The sequence below is a fragment of the Motacilla alba genome, chromosome 15, assembly GCF_015832195.1.
Source record: "Motacilla alba alba isolate MOTALB_02 chromosome 15, Motacilla_alba_V1.0_pri, whole genome shotgun sequence".
NCBI lineage: Eukaryota > Metazoa > Chordata > Aves > Passeriformes > Motacillidae > Motacilla > Motacilla alba.
The window spans coordinates 9587453-9601326 of NC_052030.1; the positions used below are offsets into that span (position 1 = coordinate 9587453).

General features: G+C 61.2%; 2 protein-coding genes across 5 annotated transcripts in view; one reads left to right on the top strand and one right to left on the bottom strand.

Moving 5' to 3' along the window:
- SGSM1 (small G protein signaling modulator 1) overlaps nucleotides 1-971 on the bottom strand; it is a 36286-nt gene extending 35315 nt beyond the window's left edge. For all 4 annotated transcript variants that reach the window (XM_038152655.1, XM_038152653.1, XM_038152654.1 and 1 more), the window contains exons 1-2: nucleotides 922-971; nucleotides 774-817 (exon numbers count right to left, since the gene is read on the bottom strand). In XM_038152655.1, coding sequence (XP_038008583.1) covers nucleotides 774-817; nucleotides 922-940 — 63 coding nt within the window. In that variant the 5' untranslated portion in view covers nucleotides 941-971. The remainder of the gene's footprint in view (nucleotides 1-773; nucleotides 818-921) is intronic.
- Nucleotides 972-5712: 4741 nt separating this feature from the next.
- Nucleotides 5713-13857, top strand: LOC119707627 (sodium-dependent serotonin transporter-like). Its single transcript, XM_038152883.1, has 13 exons — nucleotides 5713-5887; nucleotides 7544-7678; nucleotides 7769-7988; nucleotides 8125-8263; nucleotides 8458-8592; nucleotides 9285-9388; nucleotides 9997-10124; nucleotides 10205-10317; nucleotides 10519-10650; nucleotides 10741-10840; nucleotides 11052-11152; nucleotides 12522-12689; nucleotides 12898-13857. Exons 1-13 carry the CDS (start codon nucleotides 5713-5715, stop codon nucleotides 12976-12978), a joined length of 1731 nt encoding a protein of 576 aa, XP_038008811.1. The 3' UTR covers nucleotides 12979-13857.
- The last annotated feature ends 17 nt before the right edge of the window (nucleotides 13858-13874 follow it).

Genomic DNA, 13874 nt, shown 5'->3' on the forward strand with positions numbered 1-13874 from the left:
GGATGGGCAGCGCTGTCACCCTCCCCAGACCCACCACCCACCCCGGGTCTGCTCCTCCCGGCTCCAAGCAGCGCCTTCCACTCCCCGGAGCCTGTAAAGCGGATAGCGAGATGCTCGTAACACCAGAAACGAAGCACCGCACGCCTCCCCGCCTCCGGCATCCCGGGAGGTGACCTGCGGGGACAGAGCTGGGCAGGACATGACAACAGCCCCCGGTGACCCAGCCCCGGGCAGGACCGCGGGCTCAGGTGTGACACACGGGAGAAACACGGAGCTCCAGGCAGCTCAGCATCAAAGAACGCACAAACTAAGAGAGTTGAAGATGCCTGAGAAGGGGGAGATGCGGAACGCCATCACCCCGCACCGGGCACACGCATTGGGGCCCCCCCTTCCCCTGGCCGGGGTCCCCAGAAGCCCCCCCCGCCCTGCCGAGCCGCGGGAGGGCTCGTCCCATCCCGGCTCCCAGGGGAAGGATGCAGCACCGGGAGTCGCCCCTTTTCCCTGCGGAAAATCCCGAGTCGCGGCGTGCTCTGCCCCCAGCCAAAGGCGATTTCCCAAGGATGCCGGGCACTGGCGCTGCAGGGATGCTCCTCCGCCCCCCGGGACCCGCAACCGCGCCCGGCCGGGCTCTCGGCCCCGCTCCGGGCTGGTTTTTGGGGGCTCTGAACCCCTCGGCAGCAGCAGCAGCCGGAGCCAGCGATGCCGCGGGCGGGCGGGCGCGGGGCTCCCCGCGGGCACCGGGCCGGGGCTGCTCCCGGGGGTCCCGCACCCACCTCCTTCTTCACGGTGCGCAGCAGCCGCTGCCGGGTCTCCGCCTCTGCGGGGAGAAACGAGCAGAAGAGACCCATTAGCGCGGCCCGGCCCGGCCCTGCCCCGCCACCCCCGCTCGCGGTCCCCGGTGCCGGTGCCCGCCCGCCGTACCCGCCGGGGCCGCCGCCATGGCCGCGCTCGCTCCGCAGCGCCCGCAGACTGCCGGGCACCGGGCCGGGCCCGCCGGGCCGCACCGCCCCCGCCCCGCCGGGGAGGGGCCGCGCCGCCGCCAATCCGCGACGGCACCGGCACCCCGGGAGCCGCGGCTCCGCTGCCCCGGCACCGGCATCCGCGCCGCTCCCGGCAGCCGCAGCCCCGGCTCGCCCCGTGCCCCCCACACCCCCGGCACCGGCACCCCCGGCACCCCCGGCACCCCGGCCGGTGCTCTCGCCCGGGTCTCAGCCGGGGCCGGTCCCACGGTGCGGTCACAGCTGTCCCCCGGCTCCCGGTGTCGCCACCAGCCCCCCCCCAGCAGCGGACCCCCGTTACCCCAGCCAGGTCCCCGCACCCCCGGCCCAGCCCCGCGGTGCCCGGGGACGGTGGTGGCGGGGCTGGGTGACACCGCACCGGGAGAGCCCTAGGGTGTCCCGGCAGGTGGGGACGGCTGGGGCAGTGTGTGGCCTCGGACAGGGGTCAGGGCTCTGGGGGTCCCTCGCAGGGGCGAAACAACCGCGTCCTTTCAGGCGTGAGCCCTCCAGGCCCGCTCCGGTGAGCTCCAGCACAGCGGGAAGGTGACAACGAAGAGACCCCCGACGCTTCTTCTCAAAATCACACCACAGCCCCTCGGGGATGCCCTGCCTGCCGCTCCATTACCATCTCCTGTGTTTTTCTCTTCCCTGGTTTACTGTTCCAGGACATTTCCATAGAAACAGCATCCTGGCTCCTCCGCAGTCCGGTTTCCAATAACTACACACCGGGTTGTGCCAGGGCAGCGGCCACCGGCACGGCCCCGCTGGCTCGGGACTCCACCCCGGCAAGAACGGCAGGGACACGCTGTCACACCCGGCAGCCCCCAGCCTGACCCCAGCGCTGGGCTGCATCCTGTGCCTCGGAGCCCTGCTCCTCCTCAGTGGCCCTAATGACAGCAGGGACCATCATCCCAATGGCTCCCAGGCTGGCAGGAGAACAGGAGGGAGCTCCGGCCTCGGGATTAATCCGAATTTGGTCCCTCCTGTGCCTTCCAGGGGCCAGGAGGAAGCCTGGGCCATACCCGTATTTCCGCGTACTCTGTTTGCTTTTCACTGTTTATTTGCTTGTTAAATACCCATTGAGCACAAATGGAACTCGGGGGAATGTGATTGCTGGACCAGATGGGTTGCAGAATCTCTGGGAGAAAATCTGAAAAAAGCACAGGGACAAACTCCCCCCAAGCCCTGCTGGTTCCTTTTCCTTGGAAAATTCTGCTTCTGCCCAGATTAAAGACAGGTGGGAGACGATTGGCCCCTGTTTTCTGGAGCTTGGAGAGCTTAAATGAGAGCACGTTGATCTATACTTAATGTGATTAAGTTACATCTCCGAGTATCATGCTAATTAAATTAAACTTCCCACTGCTGCCTCTGAGGCTTAAAAGGATAGTTGTTTTAAGACCACAATTCACTTCCCTGCACGGATGAGCAGGTGGGATAAAAGCATTCTGCTGATCAAGCCATCGTGGTGTTTAGAAACAACTTCTAAAGCAAGGGATATTCAAATTTAAATCTGATTTGAGGTGGATTTAAACTCTGCATTTTCAGTCTGAAGTGATTTGTGCTTTGAATAAGGAAAATAACAGGGGAAAAGCAGAAGTAAGAGGCTGAGGCAGTGCTCAGACTGTCTGACCGTGGTGTCTCAGGTGTAGAAACAGGATATTGGGAAGGAATTCCTCCCTGTGAGGGTGGTGAGGCCCTGGCACAGGTCCCCAGAGCAGCTGTGGATCCCTGGCAGTGCCCAAGGCCAGGCTGCACGGGGCTTGGAGCCGCCTGGGACAGTGGAAGGTGTCCCTGCCATGGCAGGAGTGGCACTGGCTGATCTTTAAGGTCCCTTCCAACCCAAACCGTTCCATGACCTCCCCAAGACGCCTCTCCCCGTGCCCTCCTCCCACCTCCCGCAGCTCTTTCCACCTTGCAGCCTCTGGAAGCCGGTGGAGATGTCAAAGCTCGCCGCGGATGGATGTGACAGCCCGGCCCTGCCCCGCTGCCCCGGGGGAGCCGCAGCCGCATGAGCGGCGCTGGGAGAGCGGGACGGGAGCACCGGGAACCTTCACGGCTCAGTCCCCAGCGAGCCCGGGGGGGTCTGTCAGGGATGGAGGTACCGAACCGACGGCTCGGCTCAGCCCTGGGCTGGAGCAGGGCATCCGCCGTGCCCGGTCCGTGCCTGAGCGCAGCGAGCTGCCGGGCAGCAGCGTGCACATCCCTGCGCTGCAAACCCTGCACGGGAGCAGCTCCGGCGCTCCTGCAGGCCCAGCTCTGCCCCCCCGAGCGTGGTTTCATAGCTCCGTGTGAGGGAAACGAGGAGGGAAACTCTTCAGGAGAGAAAGGAGCTTAGTTTTAAACAGATGCCGGAGCTTGACCAGCTGCTGCTTCACACTGCGAAAGGGGTCCCTGACCAGTGCTCGAGGGATGCTGGGGGCTCTGCCTGCTCCCCACAGACCCCTGAGACCCCTGGCAGTGCCTGAGCCCATCTGCTGAGCCCTCCTGAGCAGGGGCAGGACGTGGGCACAGGGGGGGTCTCCCACTTGTCCCACCGAGCCACTCCTCATAAACCACCCGGAGAAAAGAAGGGCCAGCAGCAGAGAAAGAGCTATTCTCTATTCTCTATTCCCTATTCTCTATGATCTATTATTTTTCACAGTTGTTGGGGCACCAGCTGCCTGAGTTCTGTTATTTACACCTCGAGATGGTTTTTGGTCAGGGGGTTAAACACAGCAGGGATTTCTCCCCTTCTCCAAAAAAAAAAGACAGGGATTTCTCCCAAAACCCGGCACAAGGGCGGCCCCCACAGCCTCGGCTTTCATCTCCCCTCCCGCGCTGAAGGATTGGGATGCACGGCTCTGGAAAGTGCCAGGAGGGGCACAAATCCCGTATAAACCAGAGCAGATTAACTCTCCCCCACCTGTGCTGGGGCTGGGCTCGGGGGGAGCCACACCGGGGTTAGGAGCAGGGGCTGATGGAGGGGCTGTGCTGGGACCCCCCAATCTCCCCTCGCTCCCCCCGAGCCCAGGGACCACCCTGAGCCCCTTCACTCAACCCCTTCACTCAGGGAAAATCCTCGTGGCTCCACGTAACCCCACCAGCAGAAAGCTGCTGCGTTTCACAGGAGAGGTGCTCAAACAACAATTATTTCACCTTAAAGTAACAATAATTTCAGGTTCCTCGGTGGAGAGGGAGAAGCCTGTGGAGTGCAGTCCACCCTGTGGAGGGACTGACAGGACTTGGACCCACATTTAGGCTTTTCCAACCCAAACAATTCCATGATTCTGTGATTCCATTCTATGACAGCCAAAGCAGCCAGGGCCAGACACAAAAGAAAAAACAAACAAACAAAAAAAAAAAAAAAAAACCAAAGCAAAACAAAACAAAAAAAAAATACACAAATGTGCTTTTAACTAGAGGTTTCTAACGGGTCCCCGTGTGTGTGCCTGAGGGATTAACGGTGTCCAGAGGCTTCCCGTGCCGGGCAGCTGCGTCACGTCGTCACAGCAACCCGCTCACCATGGCCCTGGAGCCGCAGCTCCGGCTCCGGCTCTCCTGTAGCTTCTTTTAATTAAAGATGGAAAAGGCTGTGGAAGCCAGGGCTGGAGGCCCCCAGAGCCCCGGGAGAAGCCGGTGACCCCAGGTCTGTGCACGGCCTGCACAGACACGTCTCACTGCAATGAATTTTGCTGTGGAACTGTCACAGGGCAGAGCGGTGGCTTTGGGGATGCTGCCATCCCCCTCTGGTCACAGCTCAGCTGTGAAAGTTATTTCACTTTCCTGTGGCTTTTTCCCAGCAATTCACACCCCAGAGAGACCTGTCGAGCCCAGATGGATGAGACGACCTTTAAAGGTCCCTTCCATCCCAAACCACTCCACGATTCCCGAATTTCCCCTGCAAGCATCAATGTCACCTCCTTAGCAAAACACACCGTGGAGAGAGAAATAAGGATTTGGCAGGAGGGACGAGGAAACACAGTCCAATTTTACCACCTCAACCCCAAAAACTGAGCTGGAATCCCCTCCCCTGGGTGGGACCCACGGGGTGATGTTTAGTCACACAAGGTGAGGCTGGTCCCCATGAGGTGATGCCGGTCCCTGCAGGGTCAGGCTGGTCCCTGTGGGATGATGCCGGTCCCTGCAGGGTCAGGCTGGTCCCTGTGGGATGATGGCAGTCCCTGCAGGGTCAGGCTGGTCCCTGTGAGGTGATGCCGGTCCCTGCAGGGTCAGGCTGGTCCCTGTGAGGTGATGCTGATCCCTGTGGGATGATGCCGGTCCCTGCAGGGTCAGGCTGGTCCCTGTGAGGTGATGCTGGTCCCTGTGGGATGATGCTGGTCCCTGCAGGGTCAGGCTGGTCCCTGTGGGATGATGCCGGTCCCTGCAGGGTCAGGCTGGTCCCTGTGGGATGATGCTGGTCCCTGTGGGATGATGCCGGTCCCTGCAGGGTCATGCTGGTCCCTGTGGGATGATGCTGGTCCCTGTGGGATGATGCTGGTCCCTGCAGGGTCAGGCTGGTCCCCACGCTCGGGGGCTGCCCTCCCCGGCTGCCTTTGATCAGGGCACGGCTCTGTTTCCCTGCCGGCTGCTCTCCGTGCCGTGCCGTGGGTTTCCAGCGGGAGGTGGGGAAGCGCAGTCAGCCTGACCCTCCCCTCCTCGGATCTGTCATCAGCAACACAGAAATCCTCCCCAAGTTACTCAGCCTGAATCCTGCAGGATTTGCCGGGGTGGCAGGATGGCAGAGCAGCCCTGCCTGGGTCCCCCTGCCAGCCCTGCACCCCCAAACCCCCACACCCACCCCAGGGACAAGTGGAGCAAAAAGATGGATTTCCTCCTCTCCGTCGTCGGGTTCGCCGTCGATCTGGGCAACGTCTGGCGCTTCCCTTACATCTGCTACCAGAACGGAGGGGGTAAGGACACCACTGGGTTTGTTTAAGTCTTCTTTTGGAGAAAAGATGCCTTTTTCCTCGTTTTCCACCTTTCCCACCCCGAAGAATTCACTGTTTCTTCTCCTTCTTTGTTTCCAGCTGCTCCGCTTCAGACAGGGCGGTTTAAAGACCGACCCAACTTCTCCCGACATCTGTCTCTTTTCTGTTTGTGTCTTTCTTCATTCAAAATCCTCCTCCTCTCCCTCCATCCTCCTTCCCCGGTGTCCTTTCCTCATTTCCTGGTCTTTCCCTCCTCTCCCTTTGGGGTTAGAGGTGCGTTGGCAGCTCTAGGATCACAAAGGGAACATTCGCATGGTCCAAATTGGGTAAAAGGATAAAGATCCGTGAATTTGGGCTGGGAGGTTCACACACCTAATGATTTTGGGACTCTGGGAAGCTGCTCTTTGGGATGGCTCCTGGTTTAAAATCATCCTCATGAGCATCCCACCCTCCTGCTGTGGGTCCTGGCTGGCAGTGCTGCACCTCACGAGCAGCCCCAGCTTTGAGGCATCAACAGCAAGTGAAGACACAGAAACACCACAAAGGCAAAAACCTTCAACAACCAAACAAATTGCTGGGAATGGAGCGGGATACAAACCCCCCTCACGTGGAAATGAAAAAGGAGGGATGAGAGTTTTGTGCTGTTTGGGATTTAATTGCCAAAGTTGGCTTTCGGGGAGCATCCTCCACTGCTTGGGAAAATTAGAAAGAGATAATTAGTTCCATACTCAAGGCAAAACTGTGGATCCCAGGTGCCCACGTTGAAATGGAGTTATTTGTGAGTTGCTCCTGTGGGACTGGGAGCAGAGCTGAGCCCCTCTGCGTGCCTGTGGTTCGGGTGGGAGGTTTTACCTGCCCCACGCACAGGGGAGGGTGAGGAGTTCAGGGAGCAGCTCTGGGGGAGCACAGCCCCGTGGAGGGGGAACACTGGGATGGGCAGCACTGGTCTCACCCACAATTCAGGCTCTGCCTGGGAGGAAAACACTGAAAACACTTTGGTCCTGTTGGGCCAGTCCTGCCAGGCAGACAGGGGGGCTGCAGGAGGGTGCTGGGGGTATTTGGGATGCTGGAGGTGCTGGGGGTTTTGGGGATACTGGGAATGTTGGGGCGCACCACACACACACACACATCTGTCAGAGGGAGGAGCCGTGGGGGTTAAATTAACTAATCCCAGCAGAACTCAGAGAGCAGTTCCACTTCCAAAAGCTCCATGGGGTACAAGTGTAGCCCCAGTAAAAATGAGGATGTTATGAATAATGCAGATTACAGCACTAATTATGCGTCTTGGGGTGGCTGTGCGTATTCAGTCAGATTTTCCTCCGAAATTCTTCCAGACCTGAGGGGTGCTGGGTGTCCCCTCCCCCGTGTCCCAATGGTTTGTGTGGTTCTTTGTTCCATCCTGGCCAAATGGTGCCTCCCCAGCAAGGGCTGGGACTCCAGCAGGGCTGTCCTGGGAGCCCAGGAAGCTGGAACACCAAGCGGGGTCTCACATCTCTGAGCTCCTCTGACCAGATCATTCCCAAAGCTTCTCACGGACACATCCAGACCTGCTGGGGCAGTGCCAGGAGGGAGGGAGGTGACAATACCATGGTCCCCTGGCAGCCTGGTGTTCACCTTGCTCTGCTCCCCACCCTGCAGGAGCCTTCCTCATCCCCTACACGCTGATGGCTGTTTTTGGGGGGGTGCCCCTCTTCTACATGGAGCTGGCCCTGGGGCAGTTCCACAGGACAGGTGCCATCCCCATCTGGAGGCGCATCTGCCCCATCTTTAAAGGTGAGAGACGCCCAGCTGGGGTGACACCGTGACCCCCAGCGGGTCCCCAAAGCCGTGTCCCAAAGCTGAGCCCGATCCTGCTTTTCCCAGGCATCGGCTTTGCCATCTGCATCATCGGCCTCTACGTCTCCTTCTACTACAACACCATCATTGCCTGGGCTCTCTACTACTTCTACTCGTCCTTCTCGGGCACCCTGCCCTGGGCGAGCTGTGACAACCCCTGGAACACCCCTGACTGCACCAACTACTTTGGGAAGAGCAACGTGACCTGGACCAACTTCTCCAGGTCCCCCGCCGAGGAGTTTTACACGTAAGTGCTCGGACATGGGTGGCGTGAGCTGGGCACGTCCCTGAGGGGGCTCTGAGGTGGGAATGCTCCTGAGGAGCTCAGGGACTGCCTGCCAGGGGCTGAGCCTGCTCCCAGCCATGGGGATCCCTGCCTGCAGGAGGAAGGTCCTGGAGATCCAGAAATCCGGGGGTCTGTATGACATCGGGGGGATCCGCTGGCAGCTGCTCCTCTGCCTCTTCCTCATCTTCACCATCGTCTACTTCAGCCTGTGGAAAGGGGTGAAAACCTCTGGGAAGGTGAGGAGGGCTCCAGCACTGCCCTGCCACGGCAGGAGGGACCCCTCACCTGGTAGGATCTTGCCACCCACCTGACTGTGGAAGAGGGAATGTCACCTCCTGCTCATCCCCTGCCTCTGAGGCCACCCCGAGTGAGCCCAACACAGGGTTTGGGTGCTTGGCGGTGACACGGGGTGACAGCTGCCTCCCCCCAGGTGGTGTGGGTGACAGCCACGCTGCCCTACGTCGTCCTGCTCATCCTGCTCATCCGAGGGGCCACCCTGCCTGGAGCCTGGAGAGGAGTTGTCTTCTACCTGCGCCCAGACTGGGGCAAGCTCCTGAGCACCGCGGTGAGTGAGGATGGGACCCCCTGCCCGGGGCATGGCAGCACCCAGAGCCCTCCAGAGCACACCCACCCACCCATCGGGGCAGGGCAGCACCCAAAACCCCTTGCCAGGACACCCACCCAACCCTGCCCACGGCTCTGGCCCCGCCACAGGGCAGTGGGGCCCTTGTTCCCACAGAAACGAGGGGTCCTGGACAGGCTCTTGGAAATGTAAATCCGTAATTGAATCACCCATCTCATTCTGGCCGGTTTTGTTTGTGCTGTGCTCCCCCCTGGGCTGACAATGGGCTTCCTGTGGGTAATTACCAGGCAGCACTTGAGAATTCTCATTAAAGGTAATGAGGGCCGTGCTGCCAGCACTGAATGTGCCAGGCAGGAGTGGGCATGGATCGGGGCTCCCCTCCATCCACCCCTGCTCTGAGCGTGGGTGAGCACGGGTGATGCTGCTGAGTCCGGCTGCTGCAGGAGCCCAGGGTGGGAACGAGCTCACTCCACGCCACAGCAGCTCCTCAGCCCCCAGGACATCTCCTGGGGACACGGGGCAGGCAGGACAGGAGGTCTGGACACTCCTCTCTGACAGTCCCACCCCTGTGCCATGGGGTGTCCATGCCATTGGTACCATGGGGCACCTCCCAGCTCTGTCCCAGCCCCAAGGACCTCCTGCCCTGCCCATCCTCCTGCTGTTTCTCCCTCCAGGTTTGGGTGGATGCTGCTGCACAGATTTTCTTCTCCTTGGGCCCTGGATTTGGAGTCCTCCTCGCTCTGGCCAGTTACAACCACTTCCACAACAACTGCTACCGGTGAGGGTCCATCCCAGCGGGCACAGCTGCAGTGGAGGCACGTTCTGGCAGCCCCTGGTCCCCACTGCCACATCCCAACAGCCCCTGGTCCCCACTGCTAAGTCCCAACACCTCCTGGTCCCCACTGCCACGTCCCAACAGCCCCTGGTCCCCACTGCCACATCCCAACAGCCCCTGGTCCCCACTGCCATATCCCAACAGCCCCTGGTCCCCACTGCCATATCCCAACAGCCCCTGGTCCCCACTGCCATATCCCAACAGCCCCTGGTCCCCACTGCACCATCCCAACAGCCCCTGGTCCCCACTGCCATATCCCAACAGCCCCTGGTCCCCACTGCCACATCCCAACAGCCTCTGGTCCCCACTGCCACATCCCAACAGCCCCTGGTCCCCACTGCCACATCCCAACAGCCTCTGGTCCCCACTGCACCATCCCAACAGCCCCTGGTCCCCGTGGCTGCAGGCTGGGCATCTTTCCCCATTTCACTGATGGTTTTGGTGCGACAGGCCAGGAGAGGGAACTGGATGGAGTGGGGGAAGGCCAGGGCAGCTGGAGCGGGGTGAGGGCTGACCTGGAGTGGGGTCTCTGCCTCTTTTCTGCCTTCCAGGGATGCGCTGGTCACCAGTGCTGTGAACTGCCTCACCAGCTTCCTCTCGGGCTTCGTCATCTTCACCGTGCTGGGCTACATGGCCGAGATGAGGGACGTGGAGGTGGAGGATGTCGCCAGAGATAAAGGTTCTCCTCCCTCCAGCAGCCTCTTCCCACCCCCAGGGCTGTGCCAGGGAACAGCCAACCAAGCCAGTGTCCCCTCCTAGGGCCCAGCCTCCTCTTCATCACCTACCCTGAAGCAATTGCCAACATGGTGGGATCCACCTTCTTCGCCATCATTTTCTTCCTGATGATGATCACCCTGGGGCTGGACAGCACGGTAGGAGGGGACAGCCCAGCTGTGTCCCCAGCAGGGACCGGGGGTGGCCATGTCCCATGGCTGATGGGGGGTGACAAGGGGAGTTCTGGCCTGGGATGGTGATGGGATGGGACATCCCCGCTCTGCCATGCAGATTTTCTTGGAGAGCAGGACTGTCCCCACATCCCATTTCTCCACCCCACACCAGCATTTCCTTTGCAGTTTGGAGGCCTGGAGGCCGTGATCACGGCCGTGATGGACGAGTACCCCCAGGTCCTGGCAGGGCGACGGGAGCTCTTCGTCCTCGGCCTCATCACAGTCTGTTTCCTGGGCTCCCTCAGCACCCTCACCTACGTGAGTTCCACTGGCACCACCCTGCCCTGCCCCACATCCCCTCCTTCACCCCGTGGGGTCTGCAGCCTCCCCCTCCTCCTGCCGCTCCAGGGGGGAGCCTATGTGGTGAAGCTGCTGGAGGAGTTCGGCGCTGGCTGCTCCATCCTGGCAGTGGTGCTGCTGGAAACCATCGCTGTCTCCTGGTTTTATGGTAAGAAACTGCCTCTGTCATGGAAAACACTCCATGGGCACCCGCACGGGTGTGTGACCCTGCACAGGTGAGTAAATCCCGGGCACTGGATCCCGTGTGTGGCTCCTGGCCAGGCTGGGATGGGAACAGAGGCCGTTGTGTCCGCGTGGATACCCCTGACCCCACGTCCCCAGCGGGATCCCGGGGCTGTGAGGGCTCTCTCCTCTGGCAGGGATCCAGAGGTTCTCCCACGATGTCAAAGCCATGCTGGGCTTCACCCCGGGGCTCTTCTGGAAGCTGTGCTGGGTCGCCATCAGCCCAGCCTTGCTGGCGGTGAGTATCCATGGCCAAGGTCATCGCTGTGCCTCTGGACACCCAGCAGGACAGCCACTCCCCTCTGCTGCCCAGCTCTCCCTGCCATGGATAACTCCCCTCTCACCCACACGAGGTGACCAAGCTGCCAGGAGAGCGGACAGGGCTGTGGGACCTCATGCCAGCCCTCCCCGTGCTGCTGCCCCAGCCAGGGGCACTGCCACAGTGCCCACATCCCCAGGGCCTCACCAAGAAAGGGAGCTGGAAGTTCATTTTCCAGCCTTTTCCACAGCGCCAGGGCAAAGCTGGGTGCTCACACAGGTGCAAGCTCAGCTTTGCCTCATCCTCCCAGCACCCCTGGCAGGGCTGGCCACGGGTGCATCTCCCGTGTGCTGGGCTGGATGTGTCCCTTTGAAACGGCAGCTCCCAGGGCACTTCAAAGGCTGCTGCCAGCAGAGGGGTCTAATCTCACTGGATCTGCAGGAGAAGAGGCCTTGTGAGGATTAATTATGGCTCTAAGCACTTTGCCCTGGTTATTAAGAGAGGAGCATTATCATCAAAGCACACAGCAGAGGGTTTTGTTCCAGCACAGGGCTGAGCAGCCCTCGCAGGCCGGCGGCTCACGGGGCTTGTTAGACAGAGCCTCCCAACCCTCACCCAGCCAGGGGTGGCAGCCTGGGAGATGTCCCTGTGATGTCCATGCTGGCTGGGATGTGGGATGACAGGGGGAGCAGCAGGACGTGGAGGGTGCTCATGGAATCATGGAATCACAGAACGGTTTGGGTTGGAAGGGATCTCAAAGATCATCTTGTTCCATCCCTGTACCCTGCTAACCTGTGGGGTGAGCTGCCATCAGTGCCAGGGCTGGGGAGATCAGGAATTATTTAGGTTGGAAAAGCCCTCTAAGATCAAAGAGTTCAAGCATTACCCAGCCCTGCCAAGGCCAGCACTAACCCATGTCCCCAAGGCCCACATCCACACATCTGTAAAAGCCCTCCAGGGATGGGGACTCCGCCACTGCCCTGGGCAGCTGTGCCAGGGCTGGACAGCCCTTTTGGTGAGGAAATTTTCCCTGATGTCCAACATAACCTGGCACAACTTGAGGCCATTTCCTCTGGTTCTGTCCCTTGTTCCCTGGAAGCAGAGCCCAACCCCCATCTGGCTGCACCCTCCTATCAGAGAGTTGTGGGGAGATAGAAAATCCTCCCTGAGCCCCCTTTTCTCCAGGCTGAGCCCCTTTCCCAGCTCCCTCAGCTGCTCCTGGTGCTCCAGCCCCTTCCCCAGCTCCTTCCCTTCTCTGGACACGCTCCATCCCCTCCATGTCTGTCTGGGTGTGAGGGGCCCAAACTGCTCACAGGACTCAAGGCCCCCGTGGCTCTGCTCGTTACAGTTCATCGTCATCAGCTCCCTGCTGGAGCAGCCACCCCTGACCCTCTTTGACTACCAGTACCCCGAGTGGAGCAGCTCCGTGGGATTCCTCATCGGGGCATCGTCCTTCGTCTGCATCCCCCTGTACATGGTGTACAAGCTCGTCTGGACACCGGGCTCCCTCAAGCAGGTCAGCAGCAGGACTGACAATCCCACGGCTCCTGGGTGGGCTGGGGTGGGCAGGGACCGCCCTGGGGTCAGCCCGAGGCTGGGGAGCCGGGCTGTGGATGCATCCTCAGCATCTTTGCTCCAGTGGCAATCAAATCCCAGCTGGGGAGGGCTCGCAGCAGCGCGGCTCCAGGGCAGGGAGGAAACGCGCTGTGTTTTGTCTCAATCAGCGCCTCGCCGTCTGCGTTCGGCCCGAGAAGCTCATGCGAGCCCCCCCGGCAGAAGGGCTGGGCATGGCCCCCGTCCTGTAGCGGGGGGGACACGGAGCTGCTCGGGCTCCCTGGCACAGCGATGGGGCAGCTGCCATCGCCCTCCTCACCACGGACCGGACCTGGCATCTCCACGAGCATCCCGGTGGAAGCGGCAGGTCCTGGCGGAGCAGAGCCCGTTCTCGCTGCTGCAGGAAAAGCACGACAGGGAGAACGGGACCAGGGCTGCGGCCCCTGGGCAAAACGACCGGGGCTGGAGGAGAACCCCAACTCCCGGAGCAGGTGGAGGAATTGCCTCGCTCGGAGGTTCCCCCGTGCATGTCTGTAGCTGTGCCGTGAGTGTTTTGGAAAATAAAGCTGCTGCTGATGCTCGGAGATGAGGGCAGGGAGAGAGAGGAGCCGGAGCTCGCAGTGCTGTGTTCATGGAGCGCCGTGCGCGTCTCAGAGCTCGGGCTGGGCTGGGGGACAGAGGGGCTGTCGCTGTCCGGACACGCCTTGTCCTGATACAAAGACCCAAACTCCGGCGGAGGAATTTGGGGAGCCCGGGGGTGGCTCCCAGGTGCTGCTGAAGCCGGGCAGGTCGGTGCCTCCTGCCGCCCCATCCCGGGGGATCCAGGGAATAGGCATTCGAAGAGGGAAAAGACCCTAATAGATCTCATTTTAAAACCAAACCCTGGGTCGGGGCGAGGCATCCCAGCGCCGGTGTCAATCAGCCACCCGCCGCGGCTTCCCAGCCCCGTCACTCCCAGAGCAGCATCACCGTTCCTCGCTGTTTGGGGCCCTTAAAACACCGGAAAGAACCCACGCCCGTGACAGCGGGGGCTCGTGGGGGGGCACACGGGGCCGGGGGGGACACACGGGGCTTGGGGGGGACACACGGGGCTGGGGAGGAGAAGATGCCCACGGGGGTGCAGGGACGCGCGGGGTGGACGCGCGGG

Coding starts and splice junctions, on each gene's coding strand:
- LOC119707627 (XM_038152883.1), top strand. CDS start 5,713: ATGGCAGAGCAGCCCTGCCTGGGTCCCCCTGCCAGCCCTGCACCCCCA. Junction 8,593..9,284: donor GCAAGCTCCTGAGCACCGCG/GTGAGTGAGGAT, acceptor TTCTCCCTCCAG/GTTTGGGTGGATGCTGCTGC. Junction 10,318..10,518: donor CCCTGGGGCTGGACAGCACG/GTAGGAGGGGAC, acceptor TTTCCTTTGCAG/TTTGGAGGCCTGGAGGCCGT.